Source organism: Dermacentor albipictus, chromosome 1 (assembly GCF_038994185.2).
Source record: "Dermacentor albipictus isolate Rhodes 1998 colony chromosome 1, USDA_Dalb.pri_finalv2, whole genome shotgun sequence".
NCBI classification, from domain to species: Eukaryota; Metazoa; Arthropoda; class Arachnida; order Ixodida; family Ixodidae; genus Dermacentor; species Dermacentor albipictus.
This window is the reverse complement of record NC_091821.1, coordinates 240,284,476-240,306,762: the sequence shown is the minus strand read 5'-3', so window position 1 is coordinate 240,306,762 and position 22,287 is coordinate 240,284,476. Positions and strand designations below refer to the sequence as shown.

The window sequence follows — 22,287 nt, the reverse complement described above, 5'->3', positions numbered from 1 at the left end:
CCCCGAAATGTATAGGAATATAGTGCGCCCTACCTATCGTTAATACCATACTGACAGACACATCTTCTGATTCCAGAAGTCAATAAGGTATGTCCCACGATTACTAAGTTCGTAATGAAGGCAGTTAAAATTAGTTCACATAAGAGTATTTGCACTATAATTGTATTCTTCTTCAACTGGTCTGGACTGAGCATCAAAACCTGCTTTTTGAAGAACTCGCTGAGAAGTCGCTGCGTGTTGCTGGGGATGGAAGAGCCGATTCGCCTGGTCACTGTGCCAAGTACGGTACATATTCACTGATTGACACTGACCACAACAAGGTCCTTGATGTGGAAACTGTGCAGGTAGGCACATTTTGCCACAAACTGAACCATGTGGTGTGGGAAATTACATTTTTCTGGATGAAATGTTTATTGCAGTTTAAACCGTTTTGTACAGAAATAAGTATTTTGTTCATCCGACAGTCCACTGAGGTGAATGGGTGCAGTCATTCACTGCTTTTTCCTAATTTTTTAGTCTAACGAGACAAATGGCAGCAAGAGGTCTCTCACCATTTTTGAGGCGAATGAAATAGTGATTCAAGTGATGGTGACTGACCGACATTCCCAAATTAGGGAGTTTGCTGCAAAAGAAGCAACCTTTGGTCACACCTATGATTGTTGGCACGTTGCTAAATGTAAGCTTTCTGATACAAATCTATACAAAAAAAATCTTATTCCTTAGAGAATAGAATGTATATCAGTTTCAGAGTTCACCTGCTTATTTCACGCTTTTCTGTTGAAATCGCTTGGGGCAGCGTGCGACCACGTGACAGGTGCGATCCTTTTAATTTTCTTCCTAATAATACTCACTACACTGACATTATTACAGTGACCTGTTCGCCTGATGTATATTAATTCAAAAATTCAAATTATTGAGTTTTATGTGCCAAAACCAGGACCTGGTTGTGAGGCGTGCCGTCGAGGGGGACTCCACAATAATGTGGACCACCTGGGGTTCTTTAACGTGCATCTAAACCTAAGTACAAGGGTGTTATCGCATTTCGCCCCCATCGAAATGCGGCCGCCGTGGCCGGGATTCGATCCTGCGAGCTCGTGATCAGCAGCCTAACACCGTAGCCACTTTAGCAACCACGGCAGGTCCGATGTATACGTTGAACAAGTCAGAAGTAATCGTTACCTTTTGGGCAACCCTAAGGCGTACAAGTGTTGTTCTGTTGCAAGGCTGATCGCTTCAAAAAGGCCAATGCACAAAAATACCTTCTTTCCAATTATCTCATGGCCGTCGCGTTTACGGCAGTATATTAGTGGTGACAAGGTGAGTAGAGCATTAGATACAGTGATGAGTTTTAGAAAATTTTCAGGCATAGAGTGGCCTATGCTGACGTAGCAAAGAAGGAAGTAGAGATCCATACAAAAAAAAAACCATCCTGCTGTGGACTCATGACGGTGTTTCATGAATTAAAAAAATAAAGCTTCTGCGTTCTTTCGACAGGTACAGTTCGACAGTGTACAGCGTGAGTTTGTCACTAATGTACAAGGTCACATGCAAAAACTATTTTAAATAATAAGACAGACAGGTCGACGCCTAAATCTGGTTTTATTAAACATACCAATTAATGGTACGACATCGTTTTCATTACAGAATTATTCATTTGGTGCATAAAATTGTAATTAAAAGAGCAAACATTTTGCAAACCGTTGGTTCTATGCTAGCACAAGCAAGTGGCAGAAAAATTAACATATTTTGCAATTATCGTCCTTTCCACCATTGCTATGACTTGCTGGGACACTGGGTTCCAAGTCTTGTAGCATGTGCCAGCGCTGCCAGTGAAATTAAAATTAATTGCAGACTCTTCCTTGCTTCGGCGGTCTGCTTCGCGGCAGTCGCCGATGTCCAAGGCACGGTGTCGATGGCTTGACACAGCAGCAAGAGGGACGCCTGTTGGAGCAGGGATGTCGGACTCGTTCCAGGAGTTTCTGCATAGTTATATTAATTATACACAACGTAACACAACCCTTATACACAACGTAACAAATTCACGTAAGATATAAATTGACATACCGAATTTGTCCGCTTTGAATGATCTAATGGGTGCTGCTTACAGAACCGCAATACCTGTTCTTGATCCAGAGCTAGTGATTAATAAACTTCGCGCGTCTATCTTTCTTGATTTTCGAATTTTTCAAAATCTTTTCACAATCTTCAGGCCCTAAATCGAAATTTAACTTTCTCTCTCAAATACAACAAATTTCATTAAAATCGGTCCAAGAGTATTTAAGAAAAGCGTTTTTGCATTTTACATGTATTTGAATATGCCACGTCGGAGTTGAGCCCGAGCTAAAGCTTGTAAAGCGGTTAACGGTATTGGGGGTGAGGACTTACGGAGTCGCCATGTGTCGGAAGCGACTCCCTTGCGTAATATGAAGGATCACGCGGCGCGCTTCTCGTAGGTTTGGCTTAGGGTGCTGAATAAAAACACCCCACGGCACCCTCCTGGACATTTATGTAAGTGTACTCTCAACACTAGGGATGTTTTTCACTGTCAAAATAATAATCTTGGACAAACTGAAAACACGGAACCGTTTACAGACGCTATCTTTTTGCCGAATACGTACAGCGAACGCCACTACGCGCGGTGGCCACGATGGAGTCTCCCGAACCGGCTTCTTGCGTGAAAGGTAGGCTAACGCTGAGAGTAAACTATGTGAAATATGTTCTTATAGTGGGCTGTCTGTATAACCAAACGGGGCATAACAGAATGAAGCCTCAATGCAGCGATGGCATGGGCTCGCAGAGACCGACTGTGCGTCTGCATGCATGTCCGCGCACAATGTTTTGCTTTCGCTGTGAGTGCGTTTTCGCACCGTGCCGTGAGCTTTAGGCCGCAGCATATGAGCATATTACAGTACACTAGCAACCTTTGTTGCGTGGACGCTATCAGAACTGTTCAAAAATAATTTCCTAATAGGGACTTCAACGCCTACGGCGACTCTGATGTGCCGTCGCGATCGACGATTCAATGTTTATTTGTCTTTTAAATTCTTGGACATTTCAATATTATTTATTAAGTTGCGTCACACTTTATGTTTATCGGTCTTCTCAGCGTGCAATTTTCCTCTGCTTCTTTTTTCGTAATCCAGTGTATTAATTCATAACACAAACATGGCCATATCCGCCTTTCTTTTAATGTGCGTCTTACCGCTCCTTTTCCGTTCCAGTGAACTTGCCAGTATCTAGCAACAACAAGTTCATAGACCAAACCTTCCTGACATTAGCCGGGCAGCGGGTTCGGGCGAGCGTCTCAGTGCGCGTTTTCTGCTATTCACCGAACATCGCGCAGTCCCGGTGCCGTAGCAGAAATCATCCTCGCGTGTGTGCTTGCTGCATACGCGAGTTGTAGCCGGTGGCTGTCTACCGGTTCTAAGTTTCGCCAGCCAAGCTTCACGCAGCTCCTTGCTCTGCGGCTACGTGTGAATAAGGCTGACACCGGGCTCCGTTGCGTACGTCCGGCACTGCGGCACCGAGCAGTAGCCTACCATGCTGCACGCCTCCAAAGAAGCCACTACCTATTATTGTACTTTCAAATGTTGTCAAGCAGACACCCAAGGCGGTAAAGGCTCACCACTTAATATGAACCGCAGCGCAGGTGGGACTTTAAGAAGCTTCCGAAGCGGCCGACACGGCCGCTATGTCCACGTGATCCCTCATGCTACATCACGCCGACGTTGGCGCCAGCTTTTCGAGTGGTGGAGCTCACCCCCATAATAATAAAAGAAGAGAAGGATGCGTAGCTGCGCCCGGGTGAGCAAAAGCGGCAGTATCTAGAAGCAAGATTGACTAAATGGTATTCCTACATGTGTCCCTCACGTTTTGGAGTAGCTAATAGTTGCTTTCTATATAGGCTCAGTCACTCAAATGTTTTCATTAGGTGACCATGTGGCACCCATTTGGCGCAGGTGCTATTAAAAATATGTCGCAGTTTCTCTCGAAAGGCGAAACATCGATTGCGATAGAAAATTAGTGGACAGCTATACGAAGTACGGATATTAGTTTTAACGGCTGTATAAATTCGGAAACATTCGCTTATTAACTAAATTACCAAACGTGGTGTCATCGCGTCTAGGCAAACATGAACACATCACACGCGATGACCGCGGACAGTCTCCGTAAAAGCGCTTGCGTGAGGAAGCGCGGCAGCAGCAGCGAGCGAAGTGACCTTCGCGCTGTCTATCGCTTCAACGCAAGTAGCGGTGAGAACACAGCAAGCACAAAGGTGTGAGCCGTCTGCATATCGCTTTCAAGGTAGGGCGCCAGCGACCGCGCGCAGCCTCGGAAAGTACACAGTTGCTGCCGGAGTAGAACGCCGCCGCCCCTTCCTCCTGCGCTGCCTGCCCGCTTTCCGCCCTCCCGCCCCAGATTGAGCTGCGGTCGTCGGTTCCCCTTGCGCGCGGTCGCGAAATACGCAGTTTCCGCCGAAGAACGCAGCCCCCTCACTCTCTCCCATTCCCTCACGGCATTTCGCGCGACGGAAGACCGCGCGTTTCCTCTCAGCTTCCCGCCCTTGCGCGCGCCAGATTGAGCGACGATCGTGGTCTCCCCTCGCGCGTTTTCACTCGCACATACAGCATACGGCGCGGCGACGGTTATCGCCATTGGAATTCAAACGGAACATCACGGTGATGGCGACAAAAATGTGCCTGTAGTTCAATATAAGTGCTATCGCAATAAAAAAATTCATTACGTTGCTCACCTTCTCCGCAGAGGTTTCCTGTGCGAGGCGTCCACTTTGCACTGGGTCCTCGAACAGCGATGAGGACAGGGATGACAGCTGCGGCTGCAGGAAGATGTCATCAGCATAGGCGTGGTGTCCGTGCTCCTCGTCCACGATGTCGTGCAAGGTGCCGAACAGCCCAATGTTGCCCTGGATGTTACGCAGCGTAGTGGCCGCCTTGCAGCAACTCGCGTCGCCGCGGCACGTAAATCCCTGCTCCGGCAGCCAAATTTGGCGTCCCGTGGTGTCGGCTTGCTGTTCTGCCATCCGCCTCGCCATGCTGTGGCCCACTTTGTCCAGAAGGATTCCCGCTACGAACAATCTTTTCGGGGAAGGTATGGAGCAGCCGTGTTGTCGTCCAGTAGCCCGCTTCGCCGTCGTGCACAGCGCAGGTGATGCGTTCTCTGATTGACTGCCCCGACGCATCCCAACGAGCCACGTCATACGCTTGCTTCCAGCGTGGCCGAGCGCCTCGCGGTCAGATCGCACGCGATCTTCGTCATCTTCGCCCCACACAATATTCGCGGTTATACCGAGACAAAACATGTTTCAGAACAGTTTGTAACCATTGGTTATAGCAGAAACAGTTGATAATGTAATTAATTTAGTCATATAATAAAGGTTGTCATTGCATCATTCGATTGGCGTACGAATCCACTTCCCTTTTCACAAAAATAAATACGTAGAGAAGAAAATATTAGACAGATGGGGGAGGCAATAGGCTGTCTCACTACATTGCGTAATATGAGAAGCCAACCAACAAAGGCGCCAAGGACAAATAGGGGAAATTACTTGTACTTAATAATTGAATTAAAGAAATGATAAATTAGTGGCAGTGAAAGTGGATGAAAAAACAACTTTGCCGCAGGTGGGGAACGATCCCACGTCTTCGCATTACGCGTGCGATGCTCTAACCAATTGAGCTACCGCGGCGACGTTTCCCCATCTACTTTCTTGGGTATTTATGTTTTTACTAGTACAACGCACAAACCTTGGCGGCGGACGTGGAACAGCCACATCCAAATCCGCCGCCAAGGTTTGTGAGTGGTGGCGCTGACTAACACTCTCAAGGTGCGCTCTGTGCAGTGAAGGACAGAGCGCTATGGGGATACAATAGGTCCGAGGTGCTCTGGGGTATGTGGAAAGGTGTAATGGTTCCAGGACTTTTGGAAATGCTATTGTTTGCTTGAAATCGGGGGTGCAATCAGGACTCGATGGGGACCGAAGGTCAGTGGGACGCCTCGCATTGGCCGCTCACGGGAAGACTACAAATGAAGCTGTGCAGGGTGATATGGGCTGAACTTGCTTTGAAGTGAGGGAAGCTCTCAGTAAACGTGATTATGAAGAATGACTGACAGAATGACTGAGGAATGTGGAAGAAAGTAAATGGGCTGGGAGAGTGTTGACGTATTTTTACAGGAAAAATATTGATTCACGTACAGTGGAGGAAAAGAACTAGAAAGCTTAGGAGCAAGTACGCGGGCTGTAGCGTGAGTAACAGCAACAAACAATGTCAAGCGGAAAGTCAGAGAGGCTGAAATAATCTCGTGGGTGGCGGCAATGGAAAAGGAACCAGCCATGAGTAACTACTTAAGAGGGAAAAAAACGAAATCTGGGAAGAAACAATTTATGATAACTCAAAGGGAAGCTCATCGCTTTTCGAAGAGAGATCAGTATGCTTTAGGACACGCATCTATAAAGCTAGATATAAGAAGGAAGAAGCATGTGCTTGCTGCGGTAAAGCTAGGGAAACGATGGAGCACGTTTTATTAGAATGGGAAGACATCTGCCCAGCGGTCGAGTTAGGCACCAGTGGCCTCCTTGAAGCCCTTGGGTTCAGCGAGAGCAAGGGTAAAGTAAACATGCCCGTAATAGAGATTAGTAAGAGGTGATTGGAAGACTGGTGGAAGAAAAGTAGGGAAACGACAAAAAATGGAGACGTACAAAAGCACAGTTCGCAATAGGGGATCAGAAAATTTGGTTGTGGGATTCATAGTGTTTAACATAGGTAGGACATTAGGCAGTATAATAGCGAGAGCCTGGCGGCACAACTCACCACCCCGTTCCAAATGGGGCGCTCATAGCGTCCGTCCGTCCGTCCGTCCGTCCATCCGTCCGTCCGTCCCTCCATCCATCCATCCATCCATCCATCCATCCATCCATCCATCCATCCATCCATCCATCCATCCATCCATCCATCCATGTTAGTTGTAGCAAAAAGATAAATACCCAAGAAAGTGGATGGGGAAACGGCGCCGCGGTAGCTCAATTGCTGTGAGCATCGCACGAGTAATGCAAAGACGTTCCCCACCTGCGGAAAAGTTGTCTTCTTCATCCACTTTCATTGCCATTAACTTATCATTTCTTTAAATCAATTCGTAAGCACAAGTGATTTCCCCTATGGTGTCCTTGGCGTCTTTCTTTGGTGGCTTCTCATGATATGATTAATAAAATTCGGGCCCCTCGGTTACACCGCTTTCTTTTCGTTCATTACATTGTGTAATAGCTATATGTTGCTATTAATACGAAGCACTCATTGCCTCACCCCAGCACTTAGCTATAGTTTGGTAGGTTCCTGTTCATTCTCTGATGCGCATCATTTACGAGATATGCACCACCGATTACACCAATGACTTGTCCTCCTTGGATGCTGACAACACCCAAAATTGAACTATCGGTTGAGGAAATAATAGCAAGAGAGGCATGTTCGTGATAGCCGCGCAACAACCGGCACTACACCTGATTTGCACCTTATATCCTCAATAACTCCAGTTGTATACAGACAGAACGTGCCGTAATAATTGCTGTTTATCAGCATTCGCCATACTGCATTTGGCATTGCAGCAAACATTTAAGTTATCCCCGGTGACATCTCCCACCGTCACTGAACTGTTTCCAATACTATCGCGTTGCGCTTCTAGCATCAGTCAATGACGCGGAAGAATTTTTAATTTTTAGTAATTCTCAAGCCTCACTCGTCTCACTAAAAAGCACAGACGAAAATTTGTTGAGTACATATATCTATTGTACGAAACACTGAAAGAGCTCACAAAAGCAAGTGCAAAGAATCACGTTACAGTGTTTTGGTGAATACCAGGCCACTGCAATATTCCTGGAAACACTTGAGCGGATGCAGCTACGAATCGGCGGCACAATAACAAAGAAACATTAAACCTTCCTCTTTAACGTAGTGAAGCCCGCTTGCTCCTGAGACAGTCGTCCGGTCGTCTCACAAAACGTACCTGGTTTGTCCTACAGTGTAAAGGTTCCGAATTATTTTTTTTATAGACCCTTGTATAAAATTGTCAGTTCCGCCAAAGCTGAGAGATAAGAGAAAATTTGAGACATTACTGCACTGCCTGCGATTTGGTACAGCATATACGTGGCACTTTTTGTGCAAGGTTAGCCGTGCCCTATAGTTCGCAGTGCTCGTGGTGTGGCCACCCGGACGAAGACCACCTCCTTCTCTAGTGCTCAAGGTACGAAACTGCAAGACGAAATTTGAGGGCACATCTAATGCTACTAGATCGACCGCCATTCACCTTAACAAACAAAAAATACTTGGCCCATGGTCATCAGTGAGGCTTCAGAGAAAAGCCCTGGCCACTTTAAAAGTTTTCTTAAAGAACACCAGTATCTTGCATCTACATTAAATTTTAGTGTCCGCTGAAAGATACGTGTATGATGTAAGTCTATGCTGATAAGTTTGTCAAAAGTTGATGTAGTATGTTATGCATGGGTGTACTTACGGTCCGTGCACGCATCTGTGAAACTGAACTTCATCTGTCAAATTGAACTTCTCTGTGTACACGGACATGTGTTCACGTAAGCAACTGTATACATGGTCACCTTCTGTGGATCCCTGGACTCATGTACGGAATGTTTTGGTATTGCTGACTCACTGCTTTTGTGATTATGTTGTGCTGCATTTTGGTGCAAATTTTGAGACAATATATTTTTTTTTCAAGGAGCAGCCAGTGCTAAAGGTTCTAAAGGTGCCAGCCTCTCCTATTATATCATGTCAATAAAAACATTTTGAAAATCTTACTGTAAAATTACACTATCGTTCCACTTACTTTTATAAAAAAAAACCTGTTTTGTGCATTAAAGCACAAAAGTAACTGGACCAACAATGTAGTTCTTAGATAAGTTCGGGAACTAATATCTCGAAATTGGTGTCATCCTGAGAATTTCTTGCACGTGGATCCCCCTTGTGAACAACCCAGTTAAAATTTGTAAATTACCATTTATGCTGTACTTAGTCGAAAACTTCATTATTGCATGTCTGTTAATTCTTGAAATATGCATTTCGATGTATCGTCCAAATAAAGTCCGCCTGTTTGGGCAATCCAGCTCAAGGACTATACTTGTGGTATCTGCCAAAGATTATTTTGAAAAATGGCTGAATGTCGTCGAAATTACGGTTGTTGGTTGCATTAGATATACTGATGAGTGTTAGAAACTTTTCAGGCATAGGGTGGCCTATGCTGACGTAGCAAATATGCAAGTGGAGATCGATACAAAAACCATCCTTCTGTGGACAGATGACCATATTTGGTGCATTAAAAAATATAGCTTCTGCGTCCTTTCGACAGGCACAGTTCGACACTGCACAGCGTGAGTTTGTCATTAATGTACAAGGCCACATGCTAAAGCTATATTAAATAAAAAGACAGACAGGACGCCTAAATCTGGTTTTATTAAATATACCAATTAATGGTACGACATAGTTTTCATTACAGAATTATTAATTTGGGGCGTAAAAGAGTAATTAAGAGAGCAAACATTTTGCAAACCATTGGTTTTATTCTCGCTCACGCGAATGGCAGAAAAATTAAGATATTTCTAAATTATCGTTCGTTGCACCATTGTTCTGACTTGCTGGGGCACTGTGCTCCAAGTCTTGTAGCATGTGCCAGCGCTGTCAGTGAAATTAAAATTCATTGTAGACTCTTCCTTGTTTCGACGGTCTGCTTCACGGCAGTCGCCGATGTCCAAGGCACGGTGTCGATGGCTGGACACAGCAGCAAGGAGGACGCCTGTTGGAGCAGGGATGTCGGACTCGTTCCAGGAGTTTCTGCATAGGTATAATAATTATCGCTAGCGCCACTGAAACTATATGCTTAAAACGAAACTTTAGGTCGGGTGTTAGTATCTGAATACGTGTAATAGAAGAACTCGTTTATTTCGGCAACCACTGCACCAAATTTGACGAGGTTTCTGCATTTTAAAACAAAACTTAAAATCTAGCAACTGCTCGTTTCGAATTTTCGATTTAGGTGGTAAATGTTTTATTAAAAACTGGCAAAAATCGAAAATTTTCAGAACACGATGCTATCAAGTTTACAACACTGTAACTCAGTAAGTGAAAATGATATCACAATTCTGCGAATTGCATCTGATAGTACATCTAAAGCGAACAAAATTGGAATGTCAAACATGAATGTGAAAAATGAAGCAATCTGAAAATGCAGCTTTTGCAATACCCTTATACACAACGTCACAAATACACGTAAGACATAAATTAACATATCGAATTTGTCCGCTTTGAATGATCTAATGATGCCGCTTACAGAACCACGCTATCTGTTTTTGATGCAGAGCTATTCTTTAATGAACTTCGTCTGTCTATTTTTTCGAACTTTCGAATTATGTATAATTCTTTTCCCTAAGTTCATGCCCTAAATCGAATTTCCGTTTCAAACAGTCACTAGAATTTACCTTTCTCTTTCAAATGCAACAAATTTCATTTAAATCAGTCCAAGAGTTATCTCAGACAATCGTTTTTACGTTTTACATGTTTTTGAATAGGTCGCGTAGGAGTTGAGCCCGAGCTAAAGCTTGTAAGGCGGTGAACAGTACACTAATAAAAGAAGAGAAGTATGCATAGCTGCGCGCTGGTGGCGTAAAGCGGCAGTATATTAAAGGAAGATTGACTAAATGTTATTCCTACATGTGTCCCTCACGTTGTGGAGTGGCTAACAGTTACTTTCTGTATAGGCTTAGTCACTCAAGTGTTCTCATTAGTTGACCGTGTCGCGTCCATTTGGCGCAGCTGGTGCTCTTTAAAAAATGTCGCAGTTTCTCTCTAAAGGCGAAGCATCGATTGCGATTGCAAATTAGTGGACAGCTATACGAAGTACAGATACTAGTTTTATCTACTGTATAAACTTGAAAATATTCGTTTATTAACTAAATTAACAAGCATGGCGTGAGCGCAAACAGGCAAACATGAACACCTCACACTCGATGACCGCGGACAGTCTTGCGTGAGGAAAAGCGCTTGCGTGAGGAAACGCGACAGCAGCAACGAGCGAAGTGACCTTCGCGCTGTCTATCGCTTCAACGCAAGTAGTGGCGAGAACACAGCAAGCACAAAGGTGTGAGCCGTCTGCAGATCGCTTTCAAGATTGGGCACGCCCGACCGCGCGTAGCCTCGCAAAGTACGCAGTTGCTGCTGGAGTAGAACGCCGCCCCCCTCCCTTCCTCCCGCGTTGTCTACTCGCTTTCCTCCCTGGCGCCCAAGATAGAGCTGCGGTCGTTGGTTCCCCTTGCGCGCGGTCGCGAAATACGCAGTTGCCGCCGAAGAACGCCGCCCCCTCTCTCCATTCCTCCCATCCCCTTACGGCCTTTAGCGCGACGGAAGACCGCGCGTTTCCTCTCAGCTTTCCGCCTTTTCGCGCGCCTGATTCAGCGGCGATGGTCGATCCCCCTCGCGCGTTTTCACTCGCACATACAGCGTACGGCGCGCGGCGACGTTTATCGCCATTGGAATTTAAACGGGATATCACGACGACGGCGAAGCCGACAACAGAAATGCGTCTTAAGAGTCCATATAAGCGCTATCGCAATAAAAATTTCATTACGTTGCTCACCTTCTCCGCAGAGGTTTCCTGTGCGAAGCGTCCACTTTGCACTGGGTCCTCGAACAGCGATGAGGACAGGGATGACAGCTGCGGCTGCAGGAAGATGTCATCAGCATAGGCGTGGTGTCCGTGCTCCTCGTCCATGATGTCGTGCAAGGTTCCGAACAGCCCAATGTTGCCCTGGATGTTCCGCGGCGTGGTGGCCCCCTTGCAGCAACTCGCGTCGCCGCGGCCCGTAAATCCCTGCTCCACCAGGCAAATTTGGCGTCCCGTGGTGTCAGCTTGCTGCTCTGCCATCCGCCTCGCCATGCTGTAGTCCACTTTGTCCAGAAGGATTCCCGCTACGAACAATCTTTTCGGGGAAGGTATGGAGCAGCCGTGTTGTCGTCCAGTAGCCCGCTTCGCCGTCGTGCACAGCGCAGGTGATGCGTTCTCTGATTGACTGCCCTGACGCATTCCAACGAGCCACGTCATATGCTTGCTTCCAGCGTGGCCGAGCGCCTCGCGGTCAGATTGCACGCGATCTTCATCGTCTTCGCCGCAAGCAATATTAGCTGTTATACTTAGAGATAACATGTTTCAGAACAGTTTGTAACCATTGGTTATAGCAGAAACAGTTGATAATGTAATTAATTAAGTCGTATAATAAAGGTTGTCATTGCATCATTCGATTGGCGTACGAATCCACTTCCCTTTTCACAAAAATAAATACGTAGAGAAGAAAATATTAGACAGATGGGGGTGGCAATAGGCTGTCTCACTACATTGTGTAATATGAGAAGCCAACCAACAAAGGCGCCAAGGACAAATAGGGGAAATTACTTGTACTTACTAATTGAATTAAAGAAATGATAAATTAGTGGCAGTGAAAGTGGATGAAAAAACAACTTTGCCGCAGGTGGGGAACGATCCCACGTCTTCGCATTACGCGTGCGATGCTCTAACGAATTGAGCTACCGCGGCGACGTTTCCCCATCTACTTTCTGGGGTATTTATGTTCTTACTAGTACAACGCACAAACCTTGGCGGCGGACGTGGAACAGCCACATCCAAATCCGCCGCCAAGGTTTCTGAGTGGTGGCGCTGACTAACACTCCCAAGGTGCGCTCTGTGCAATGAAGGACAGAGTGCTATGGGGATACAATAGGTCCGATGTGCTCTGGGGTATGTGAAAAGGTGTAGTGGTTCCAGGACTTTTGGAAATGCGATTGTTTGCTTGAAATTGGGGGTACAATCAGGACTCGATGGGGACCAAAGGTCAGTGGGACGCCTCGCATTTGCCGCTCACGGGAAGACTACAAATGAAGCTGTGCAGGGTCATATGGGCTGGACTTGTTTTGAAGTGAGGGAAGCTCTCAGTAAACTTGATTATGAAGAATGACTGACAGAATGACTGAGGAATATGGAAGAAAGTAAATGGGCTGGTAGAGTGTTGAGGTATTTTGACAGGAAAAATATTGATTCACGTACAGTGGAGGAAAAGAACTAGAAAGCTTAGGAGCAAGTACGCGGGCTGTAGCGTGAGTAAACAATGTCAAGCGGAAAGTCAGAGAGGCTGAAATAATCTCGTGGGTGGCGGCAATGGAAAAGGAACCAGCCATGACTAACTACTTAAGAGGAAAAAAACGAAATCAGGGAAGAAACAATTTATGATAACTCAAAGGGAAGCTCATTACTTTTCGAAGAGAGATCAGTATGCTTTAGGACACGCACCTATAAAGCTAGATATAAGAAGGAAGAAGCATGTGCTTGCTGCGGTAAAGCTAGGGAAACGATGGAGCACGTTTTATTAGAATGTGAAGACATCTGCCCAGCGGTCGAGTTAGGCACAAGTGGCCTCCTTGAAGCCCTTGGGTTCAGCGAGAGCAGAGGGAAAGTAAACATGCCCGCAGTAGAGATTAGTAAGAGGTGATTGGAAGATTGGTGGAAGAAAAGTAGGGAAACGACAAAAAACGGAGACGTACAAAAGCACAGTTCGCAATAGGGGATCAGAAAATTTGGTTGTGGGAGTTCATAATGTTTAACATAGGTAGGACATTAGGCAGTATAATAGCGAGAGCATCCATCCATCCATCCATCCATCCATCCATCCATCCATCCATCCATCCATCCATCCATCCATCCATCCATCCATCCATCCATCCATCCATCCATCCATCCATCCATCCATCCATCCATCCATCCATCCATCCATTCATCCATCCATCCATCTAAGTGGATGGGGAAACGGCGCCGCGGTAGCTCAATTGCTTTGAGCATCGCACGAATAATGCAAAGACGTTCCCCACCTGCGGAAAAGTTGTCTCCTTCATCCACTTTCATTGCCATTAACTTATCATTTCTTTAAATCAATTCGTAAGCACAAGTAATTTCCCCTATAGTGTCCTTGGCGTCTTTCTTTGTTGGCTTCTCATGATATGATTAATAAAATTCGGGCCCCTCGGTTACACCGCTTTCTTTTCGTTCATTACATTGTGTAATAGCTATATGTCGCTATTAATACGAAGCACTCATTGCCTCACTCCAGCACTTAGCTATAGTTGGGTAGGTTCCTGTTTCTTCATTCTCCGATGCGCATCATTTACGAGATATGCACCACCGATTACACCAATGACTTGTCCTCCTTGATGCTGACAACACCCAAAATTTAACTATCGGCTGAGGGAATAATAGCAAGAGAGGCATGTTGGTGATAGCCGCGCAACAACCGGCACTACGCCAGATTTGCACCTTATATCCTCAATAACTGCACGTGTATACAGACAGAACGTGCCGTAATAATTGCTGTTTATCAGCATTCGCCATACTGCATTTGGCATTGCAGCAAACATTTAAGTTATCCCGGGTGACATCTTCCACCGTCCCTGAACTGTTTACAATACTATCGCGTTGCGCTTCTAACGTAAGTCAATAATGCAGAAAAATTGGTAATTTTAGTGATTCTCAAGCCGCACTCGTCTCACTAAAAAGCAGATGAAAATTTGTTGAGTTCATATTTATTGTAAGAAACACTGAAAGACCTCACAAAAGCAAGTGTGAAGAATCACGTTATAGCATTTTGGTGAATACCAGGCCACTGCAATATTCCCGGAAACACTTGAGCGGATGCAGCTACGAATCACAATAACGAAGAAACATTAAACCTTCCCCTTTCACGTTGTGAAGCCCGCCTGCTCCTGAGACAGTCGTCCGGTCGTCTCACAAAATGTACCTGGTTTGTTCTACAGTCTAAAGGTTCTGAGTTAATTTTTTGTAGACCCTTGTATAAAATTGTGAGTTGCGCCAAAGCTGAGATATAAGAGAAAATTTGAGACGTTACTGCACCGCCTGCGACATGGTACAGCATATACGCGGCACTTTTTGTGCAGGATTAGCCGTGCCCTATGGTCGCAGTGCTCGTGTGGCCACCTGGACGAAGACCACCTTCTTCTCGAGTACCCAAGGCAGGAAACTGCAAGACGAAATTTGAGGTCACATCTAATGCTACTAGATCGACCGCCCTGCACCTTAACGAACAAAAAATACTTGGCCCATGGTCAACAGTAGGGCTTCAGAGAAAAGCCCTTGCCAATTTCAAAGTTTTCTTAGATAACACCAGTATCTTGCATCTATATTAAATTTTAGTGTCCGCTGAAAGATACACGTATGATGTACGTCTGTGGTTAGAAGTTTGTCAAAAGTTGATGTAGTATGTTATTTGTGGGTATACTTACGGTCTGTGCACTCATCTGTGAAACTGAACTTCATCTGTCAAATTGAACTTATTTGTGTTATCGGATATCTGTTCACGTAAGCAACTGTTTACATGTTCACCGTCTGTGGATCCCTGGACTCATGTGTGGAACGTTTTGGCATTGCTGACTCACTGCTTGTGTGATTATGTTGTGCTGCACTTTGGCACAAATCTTGAGTCTGTTTTTTTTTTTTTTGTCAAGGAGCAGCTGGTGCCTAAGGTTCTAAAGGCGCCAGCCTCTCCTATTATATCATGTCAATAAAAAACATTTTGAAAATCGTACTGCGAAAATGCGCTGTCGTTCCACTTACATTTATGAAAAAAACTCCGTTTTGTGCATTGAAGCACAAAAGTAACTGCACCGCCAATGTAGCTCTTAGATAAGTTCGGGAACTAATATATCGAAACTGGTGTCATCGTGGGAATTTCTTGCGCGCGGATCCCCCTTGCGAACAACCCGGTTAAAATTTTTAAATTACCATTTATGCTGTAATTAGTCGAAAACTTCATTATTGGATTTCTGTTAATTCTTGAAATATGCATTTGGCTTTATCGTCCAAATAAAGTCCGCCTGTTTGGGCAATCCAGCTCAAGGACTATAATTGTGCTATCTCTGCCAAAGATTATTTTAAAAAATTGCTGGATGTCGTCGAAAAAATACCATATATATATATATATATATATATATATATATATATATATATATATATATATATATATATAGCTATATATAGCCCTATATAGCCCTATATAGCCCCCCACATGAGGATGATCATGTACAGATGACAAAGAATACCTTATATCTCGCTACAATATATATATATATACATATATATATATATATATATATATATATATATATATATATATATATGTGTATATATATATATATATATATATATATATATATATATATATATATATATATATATATATATATATATATATATATATATATATATATATATATATATATATATATATATATATTGAGAAAAGGCGAGGGAGAGTGCAGGGTGTCTACCAACCGGGAAAACCGGCAATTCTCAGGTATTTTGAGTAGTCTGGAAATACTCAGGGAAAACACAGGGCATTTGTGCTTCTATCAGGGAAAATTAACTCTAGGTTTATTGAAGTGGAACGAAGGCTGCGGTAGTGCTGGCTAGAGTAACAGGCAGGAATCGCAACGAATCGTGTTTGACGCCGGGTCGTCGTCTGAAGGAGTTGCCAATGTAAAGTCAATGACAGACTATCCGGATGCGTGATCATTCGGACGGCATCGCGGCACCACCACGTGCCCCAAAGAGTCAATGTATGAGAACGTCTCTGAAGACGTATCTGAAATTTCATACGCAGGAACCCTACGCAATCCGATCTTCCGGACTTTTTGGCATGACCGCAGGTCCGAAATGACATTAATCAAAGCCACCACCACTGCCGTTTTTATTACCTCGCCGCCTCGAACAGGCGCTCTCGCACGCAGATCCGGTGGCAGCTGTAGCCACCACTGCGGCAACGTTAGGCCTAGCTGCTTCGACGTTCGCTATTAAGCTTCTTGTCGTTCAGTGCCGTGTTTTTCATTGAAAGCATTCGCCGCTGTCGGAAATGGCACCCACTCCGCCTTTGCGGTCCTCGCGATTAGCTTCGAAGCTCGGAAAGCACGGTGCGTTGCATAATGCCGGTTCCAGAAAGTCAGCTTCGCCTCAATAAGAAAATGTTACGCTGTGAAGCATACAAAAAGTATTGCGGTGAAGCATAACAAACTTGGAAAGGGTCAATTGTCACGGGACACAGTATGTATTCCTTAATTATACACGCGTGCACCCGCCATCTCCTGTCAAAGTACAAGCACCGATATGCCTAATAAGTGTACTGGCAGGCCTTTAAAGCCTTTTCGGATGTGCCTGTGGTGATTTGAGCCCTAATGGCGGTCGGCCCAAGCGCTGGTGACTAATTAGCACATTTACATTATTATAAATGCGAAACGAAATGTCGCTACATGTCAATAATAATTACTCTAGAAAGAAACACAATTACAACCACAGAAAAACTGAACACGCTCATGCCAATGCGCAACGTACCCTTTACGGGGCACTTATCGCGTTCGTCTTTCCTCGTTGTATGTCTTTAATGGAGCTTTTGTCTCTGAGTGTTTACACTGCTTTTATGATTTAGCAAGCGATGATTGCAGGGTCCCTTTAAAGGCCAACTGCAACAAAATTTATAAATTGGTTGTGCCCTGGTCTGAACAGTAGATGCGACTAAACCGATCATTCCAAAGCAGCAGTACTGGTAAATGTCTGTCTTTTTTTCTTTAATTATTAACAGCATTTAAATTGCACTTAATCATCCGAGGCGTGCATCTAGTTGTTTAGCGGATGTGACTTAAATCCCAGCATCTCGGGCATCCGAGGTTCTTACCGCCCGAGGTATAGACTCACTGTATAGCATTCACGGGGTCCTTGCGCGACAGTTACGCTAACCGCATGGCAGCCGCGAGCGCCGCCTCATCTCGGAGGCCATGCCTAAAAAGATGCGTCGTGGTTTTCCATGTTCTGGCTCGTGCTTCAATTTCGGCGAGTGGGAAAGGCGCCGTTTTTGGCCAATTTCGTTATCGAAAGCGCCAGTTTCTTCGAGCTACCCGTGACGCACCCACTCGTATTTTCAACGTAATTTCTTGCATGGAGGGTGCTCTATACGTAGGGCGTCCCAGCTAACTTTAGCCAGAGTTTAAAAATATGCAAATGTCCTCGTAGCTCGACAGAACAAATGTAATGTTGTTTGCCGTTGCTTGGAGATACTCAAACTATTTCTTTCGTTCCACCTAATTAGATAATCGGTGTTCTTTTTAATTAATCAATCTCGAATGTTATAATTTGATGGGAAGTGTCAAAGACAAAATTGTAGAGCGTCATGAAAAATTCCTAATGCAGCTTTCTTTTGCTCAAGACGTGCTGCATAAAAGTGTTTTACTAGCCTGAAATAAGCCCGCGAATGCACGCAAAGTGACCCGAGCGACCAGTCCTGCGACAGTATTGCGTGCATTTGCAGGCTGCTTTCATGCTCAGAAAAACACGTTCACGCAGCACGTATTGAGCAACAGAAAGCCGTAGCGGAATTTTTTCATGTGGCTCTACAATTTTCTCATTGACACATCTCATCTAATTATAATATTTGAGAAGTTGATTAATTAATTAAGACTAATCTAAGTAGGCGGAATGAAAAGAAAAGTTTGCTCGTCGGGCTGCCGATTCGAACCAGAGACCACCGGGTCACGAGACCACCCCGCTAGCCGATTCAGACGCTGTCGATTTTCTTTTTTTTTCGTTATGTCCAGCTTGGCTACACGCCTCAAAAGAGTTTGTGATCATAGATCACACTCGTTTTATATGTGTCAATGTATCAAGCATTGACACCACAGCTTCATCACAGTCCTTCGTCTTGTACACGTCACGTACCTTCACAACCATTTCCACAAAATATTCATACACAGTTCGGCCTTTAGCATCACATTGTCTATATGCCAATGCACTTCACCAGACTGCGTGCAGCCCAAGTAAAGAGATAAAATCCATCTGTTCAAAATCGCGTTCAGGTGGTAAAAAATGAATGCCATGTGGATTGAGGGGTAGGTCTATCTTTAAAGTTATCTGTAATATATCCCAAAAGAATATGCCATTATTACAATCAATGAAAACATGTTCGATCGTTTCAGCTTTGTTGCACCGAAAGCTTCTGCTTCCCCATGGCATATAAATCCCTTTTTCCTCTAACCACATTTTAACAGGCAAGGCTCCCGTGTGAAGCTTGAAGAAAAATGTTTTAACGTTTGCCGGTATCCACATATTTTTAACCCTGTTAAGTGTGTCTTGCCAGGTCCTTCTTGAAACATTAACGGATACAATGGAACAAACTTTTTTTATTATGGGGTTCTACGTGCCAAAACCACTATCTGATTATGAGGCTCGACGTAGTGGACTCCAGAAATTTTGACCACCTGGGGTTTTTAACGTGTACCCTAAACTAAGTACACCGGTGTTTTCGCATTTCGCCCCAATCGAAATGCGGCCGCTGTGGCCGGGATTCGATCCCGCGACCTCGTGCTCAGCAGCCCAACACCATAGCCACTGAGCAACCACGACGGGTCAGGAACACACTCTCAATGAGATCCTTCATAAGACGCGTTCTTTTTACATTGGAGAGGTACTCAAGGGAAAATCTTGCCCTAAGGAAACTATAGGACGTTACAACTTCACGCAAGAACCTTGAAATTGTGTAATGAGGGCCAATGGCTGAATAAACAAAAAAAAATCAGGCATAGAAACTGTTAACATGGTTAGAAGAAAAATAAACAGAAACGGGTCTATTTCGTCCCTTATCAATATGAAACGTGATACAACTTGCTGAAGAAACAAGTGGCACACCGACAGACCACCTTTATTTACTCGACGAAAAAAATGTATTCTTGATGTTCGCTCCCACGTATAGACCGTTTCATCGGGCGAGGAGGATAGGGCGCGCGGAGGGCCTTTCCTCCTCTCTGGCTTGGGCGATCCGGCGCGGCGCAGCTTGAAAGTACTGCTGTCGCGTGCTGCGGAACGATTTCTTGATGTTTTAGATCGTACTCTGTTAAATTTACGCCGTGTCCGTTCATATAAGGTCGTCAGGGAAGCCTTTCGGTGCATCGGTAACTACAATAGGCGGAAATATCTTTTGGGGGCGCGAAAATGTGACGCGTTTTATCAGCCGCGGTGTACCCACATTATCAGTCGCGGTGTGTGTATGTGTTGTGAACTATTTTGCTTATATCGGTTTTAACTCAGCAAAAAAAACCGGTGTCTCTTTATTAGCAGCATGAAATGGTGAATTTGCTCAATATCTGATCGCTTGGCGTAGGGAGTAAAACATAAAGCATAAGAGCGCATGCTCGTGCACGGCCAACCTAAGGCAACCACGAAACATCTAAGCGGCAGGCGCAATCAAATATTTGTGATGCACCGGCATCATTCTCGCGCATTTCAAGTCTAGTAGGCTTGAAATTACCATATGCCTACGCTAGCCTTCCTGCATGAGGCCGATGGCGCTGCTCAACACAGCGATCACTGCGGTTGGTGATCCAGCACGGTACATATGTAAGCTGTGCGCTTCGGCATTGCCTTTTTGGCCTGCGCACAGCCATAATATATGAGGGATCGCATAAAAAGAATGCGATGCCTATTTTTGAGGACAAAATTTCCGTAATACGTGTGAGTGCGTCGTAGAGAACGGAACGAACACAATTACCGAAAAAGAAATTCGGTTATCATCCTCTTTCTAGAAAACACAAGAGAAAACGGGCTAACACCGCAACAGGGCCTAGCATAGTCACGCCGCACAACGTTTATAAATATATAACCGCTGATGCGGTATGCTTGTACCAAGCGGTATATAGAACAAAGATATATGTAATCCAGCACCTACCACTGCTTAGGACGCTCGCGCAGTTCGTAAACAGTCCCTTTGCTGGACAAGCGTAATTCAGACTGTAAGGTATGCTGCTATCACTTGTCAAACCTATTTTATTCAGGGGCGGAAATCTCATCCATCGAACCAAGTAGTCACACAATGTAACCTGCAGCGAACAGTTTGAACGCTTGTCCAAGTATAACATCACAGCTCCTATCGTAGCAGAACGGTACCCACGCTCACGCTGTTACGATCGTCGCGTATGTTTCATGGCTCCTAAACCGCAGCTTAGAAATAGAGGACAATACTGCAATAAGGTCACATTAGTGACTGGAACATTCAGAAATACACAATTCATCTCCGAGGCTGAAAACTCGAATATGCGCGCACACATCGCGCTGCGTGTTCCGTCCACCTCAACGCCAGCAGAAATTCCGGTCATGACGCCTTAAAGGGAAGCTGAAGCGGTTTTCAATTTCCATGAATTGCTGGGATTGGGAAGAACAGACCTAATAATTTACGGTTCCGAAATTTTTTTCTTCGTTTTGTTAATATAAGGGGCGGAAATCGCTTTCTAAATCACCCCCGCGGACACGCCCCCATCACTTCCCGGAGCGCCGGGTGAGGAGGTTACCAGAGGAGAGAACCGGCGAGAGTGACGTCACTGGCGGGGACCGAGCTGCCGGACCGGCGTGCAGGCATGCGCTGGCATGTACTCCTTCCGTCCTGCGGTTTACTGAACGACGCTACGAGAGATTTGCCGCCGCCGCCGCTCACGTTTGTTTTGCGATTTTCGTAGACTGTTCTTTCCTTCTGTGCTGCGTGAGTGCCTACAGCCAAGGGCGCCCAACATGCCCTCGTTCTGTGCAGCAATCGGCTGCGCGAACACACGCGGGCGAGACGATGTGGTGTTTCACAGGTTCCCGAAACACAAGAAGCTTGTAGTGCGGTGAGGAGAGATAAGTTCGTGCCGACGAAATCAACTGTGCTGTGCTCGGACCATTTCCGCGATAGCCGGATAGCCTTACGACAAATGCGGAAACGCGTTGTTGCTAGCGTTGCTATACTCCGTTTCATACATCAGGTGCAACGCTGTGGAGGCTTGAGATACTTCTTGCAGTGGCTGCGTTCGCACTTAGAAAAAGTTCGGTGTCTCTTGACCCGATTTTTGAGAAAACTTTTCATATATAAGCTCAGTTCTGAATGAAAAAAAAAGAATTTACCCATAGAAACAATCCGTGTACTTATACGGCTGCTAACACGTTCTTTTAAATCAATTTTCTTTTCGGCATTCTTTAATTGCAGCCCGTCGCGGCAGCTTCACGTGCATGCTCGCGCGAGCAAATGCCGCTGGCACGCTGCGAACCATAGACGGAAACGCGCGCAGTAATAAATTTTGGTAACCGGACTTCGTGCGTAGTTTCCACAGCGTTGCACCTGAGGTATAAATTTGAGTATAGGCTTGCCTA

At 45.1% G+C, this 22,287-nt stretch overlaps 1 protein-coding gene, 2 long non-coding RNA genes and 2 other non-coding genes across 5 annotated transcripts in view; 1 reads left to right on the top strand and 4 right to left on the bottom strand.

The window, feature by feature from the left end:
• Positions 1-5,405, top strand: part of LOC135901577 (uncharacterized) — a 44,749-nt gene extending 39,344 nt beyond the window's left edge. The window contains exon 4 of the long non-coding RNA XR_011511116.1: positions 4,765-5,405. This is a non-coding gene — a long non-coding RNA (uncharacterized lncRNA). The remainder of the gene's footprint in view (positions 1-4,764) is intronic.
• Positions 1,581-4,893, bottom strand: LOC135901578 (uncharacterized). The gene is made up of 2 exons (XR_010564191.2): positions 4,754-4,893; positions 1,581-1,979 (listed from the first exon to the last, which is right to left on the bottom strand). It is a non-coding gene; the product is annotated as an uncharacterized lncRNA (long non-coding RNA).
• A 229-nt stretch (positions 5,406-5,634) lies between the features above and the next one.
• Positions 5,635-5,707, bottom strand: TRNAT-CGU (transfer RNA threonine (anticodon CGU)). Its single transcript has one exon. It is a non-coding gene; the product is annotated as a tRNA-Thr (tRNA).
• A 4,011-nt stretch (positions 5,708-9,718) lies between these two features.
• LOC135901639 (uncharacterized) lies at positions 9,719-12,166 on the bottom strand. The gene is made up of 2 exons (XM_065431491.2): positions 11,650-12,166; positions 9,719-9,851 (listed from the first exon to the last, which is right to left on the bottom strand). Exons 1-2 carry the CDS (start codon positions 12,112-12,114, stop codon positions 9,750-9,752), a joined length of 567 nt encoding a protein of 188 aa, XP_065287563.1. The 5' UTR covers positions 12,115-12,166; the 3' UTR covers positions 9,719-9,749.
• A 364-nt stretch (positions 12,167-12,530) lies between these two features.
• On the bottom strand, positions 12,531-12,603 carry TRNAT-CGU (transfer RNA threonine (anticodon CGU)). Its single transcript has one exon. It is a non-coding gene; the product is annotated as a tRNA-Thr (tRNA).
• Between the last annotated feature and the right edge of the window lie 9,684 nt (positions 12,604-22,287).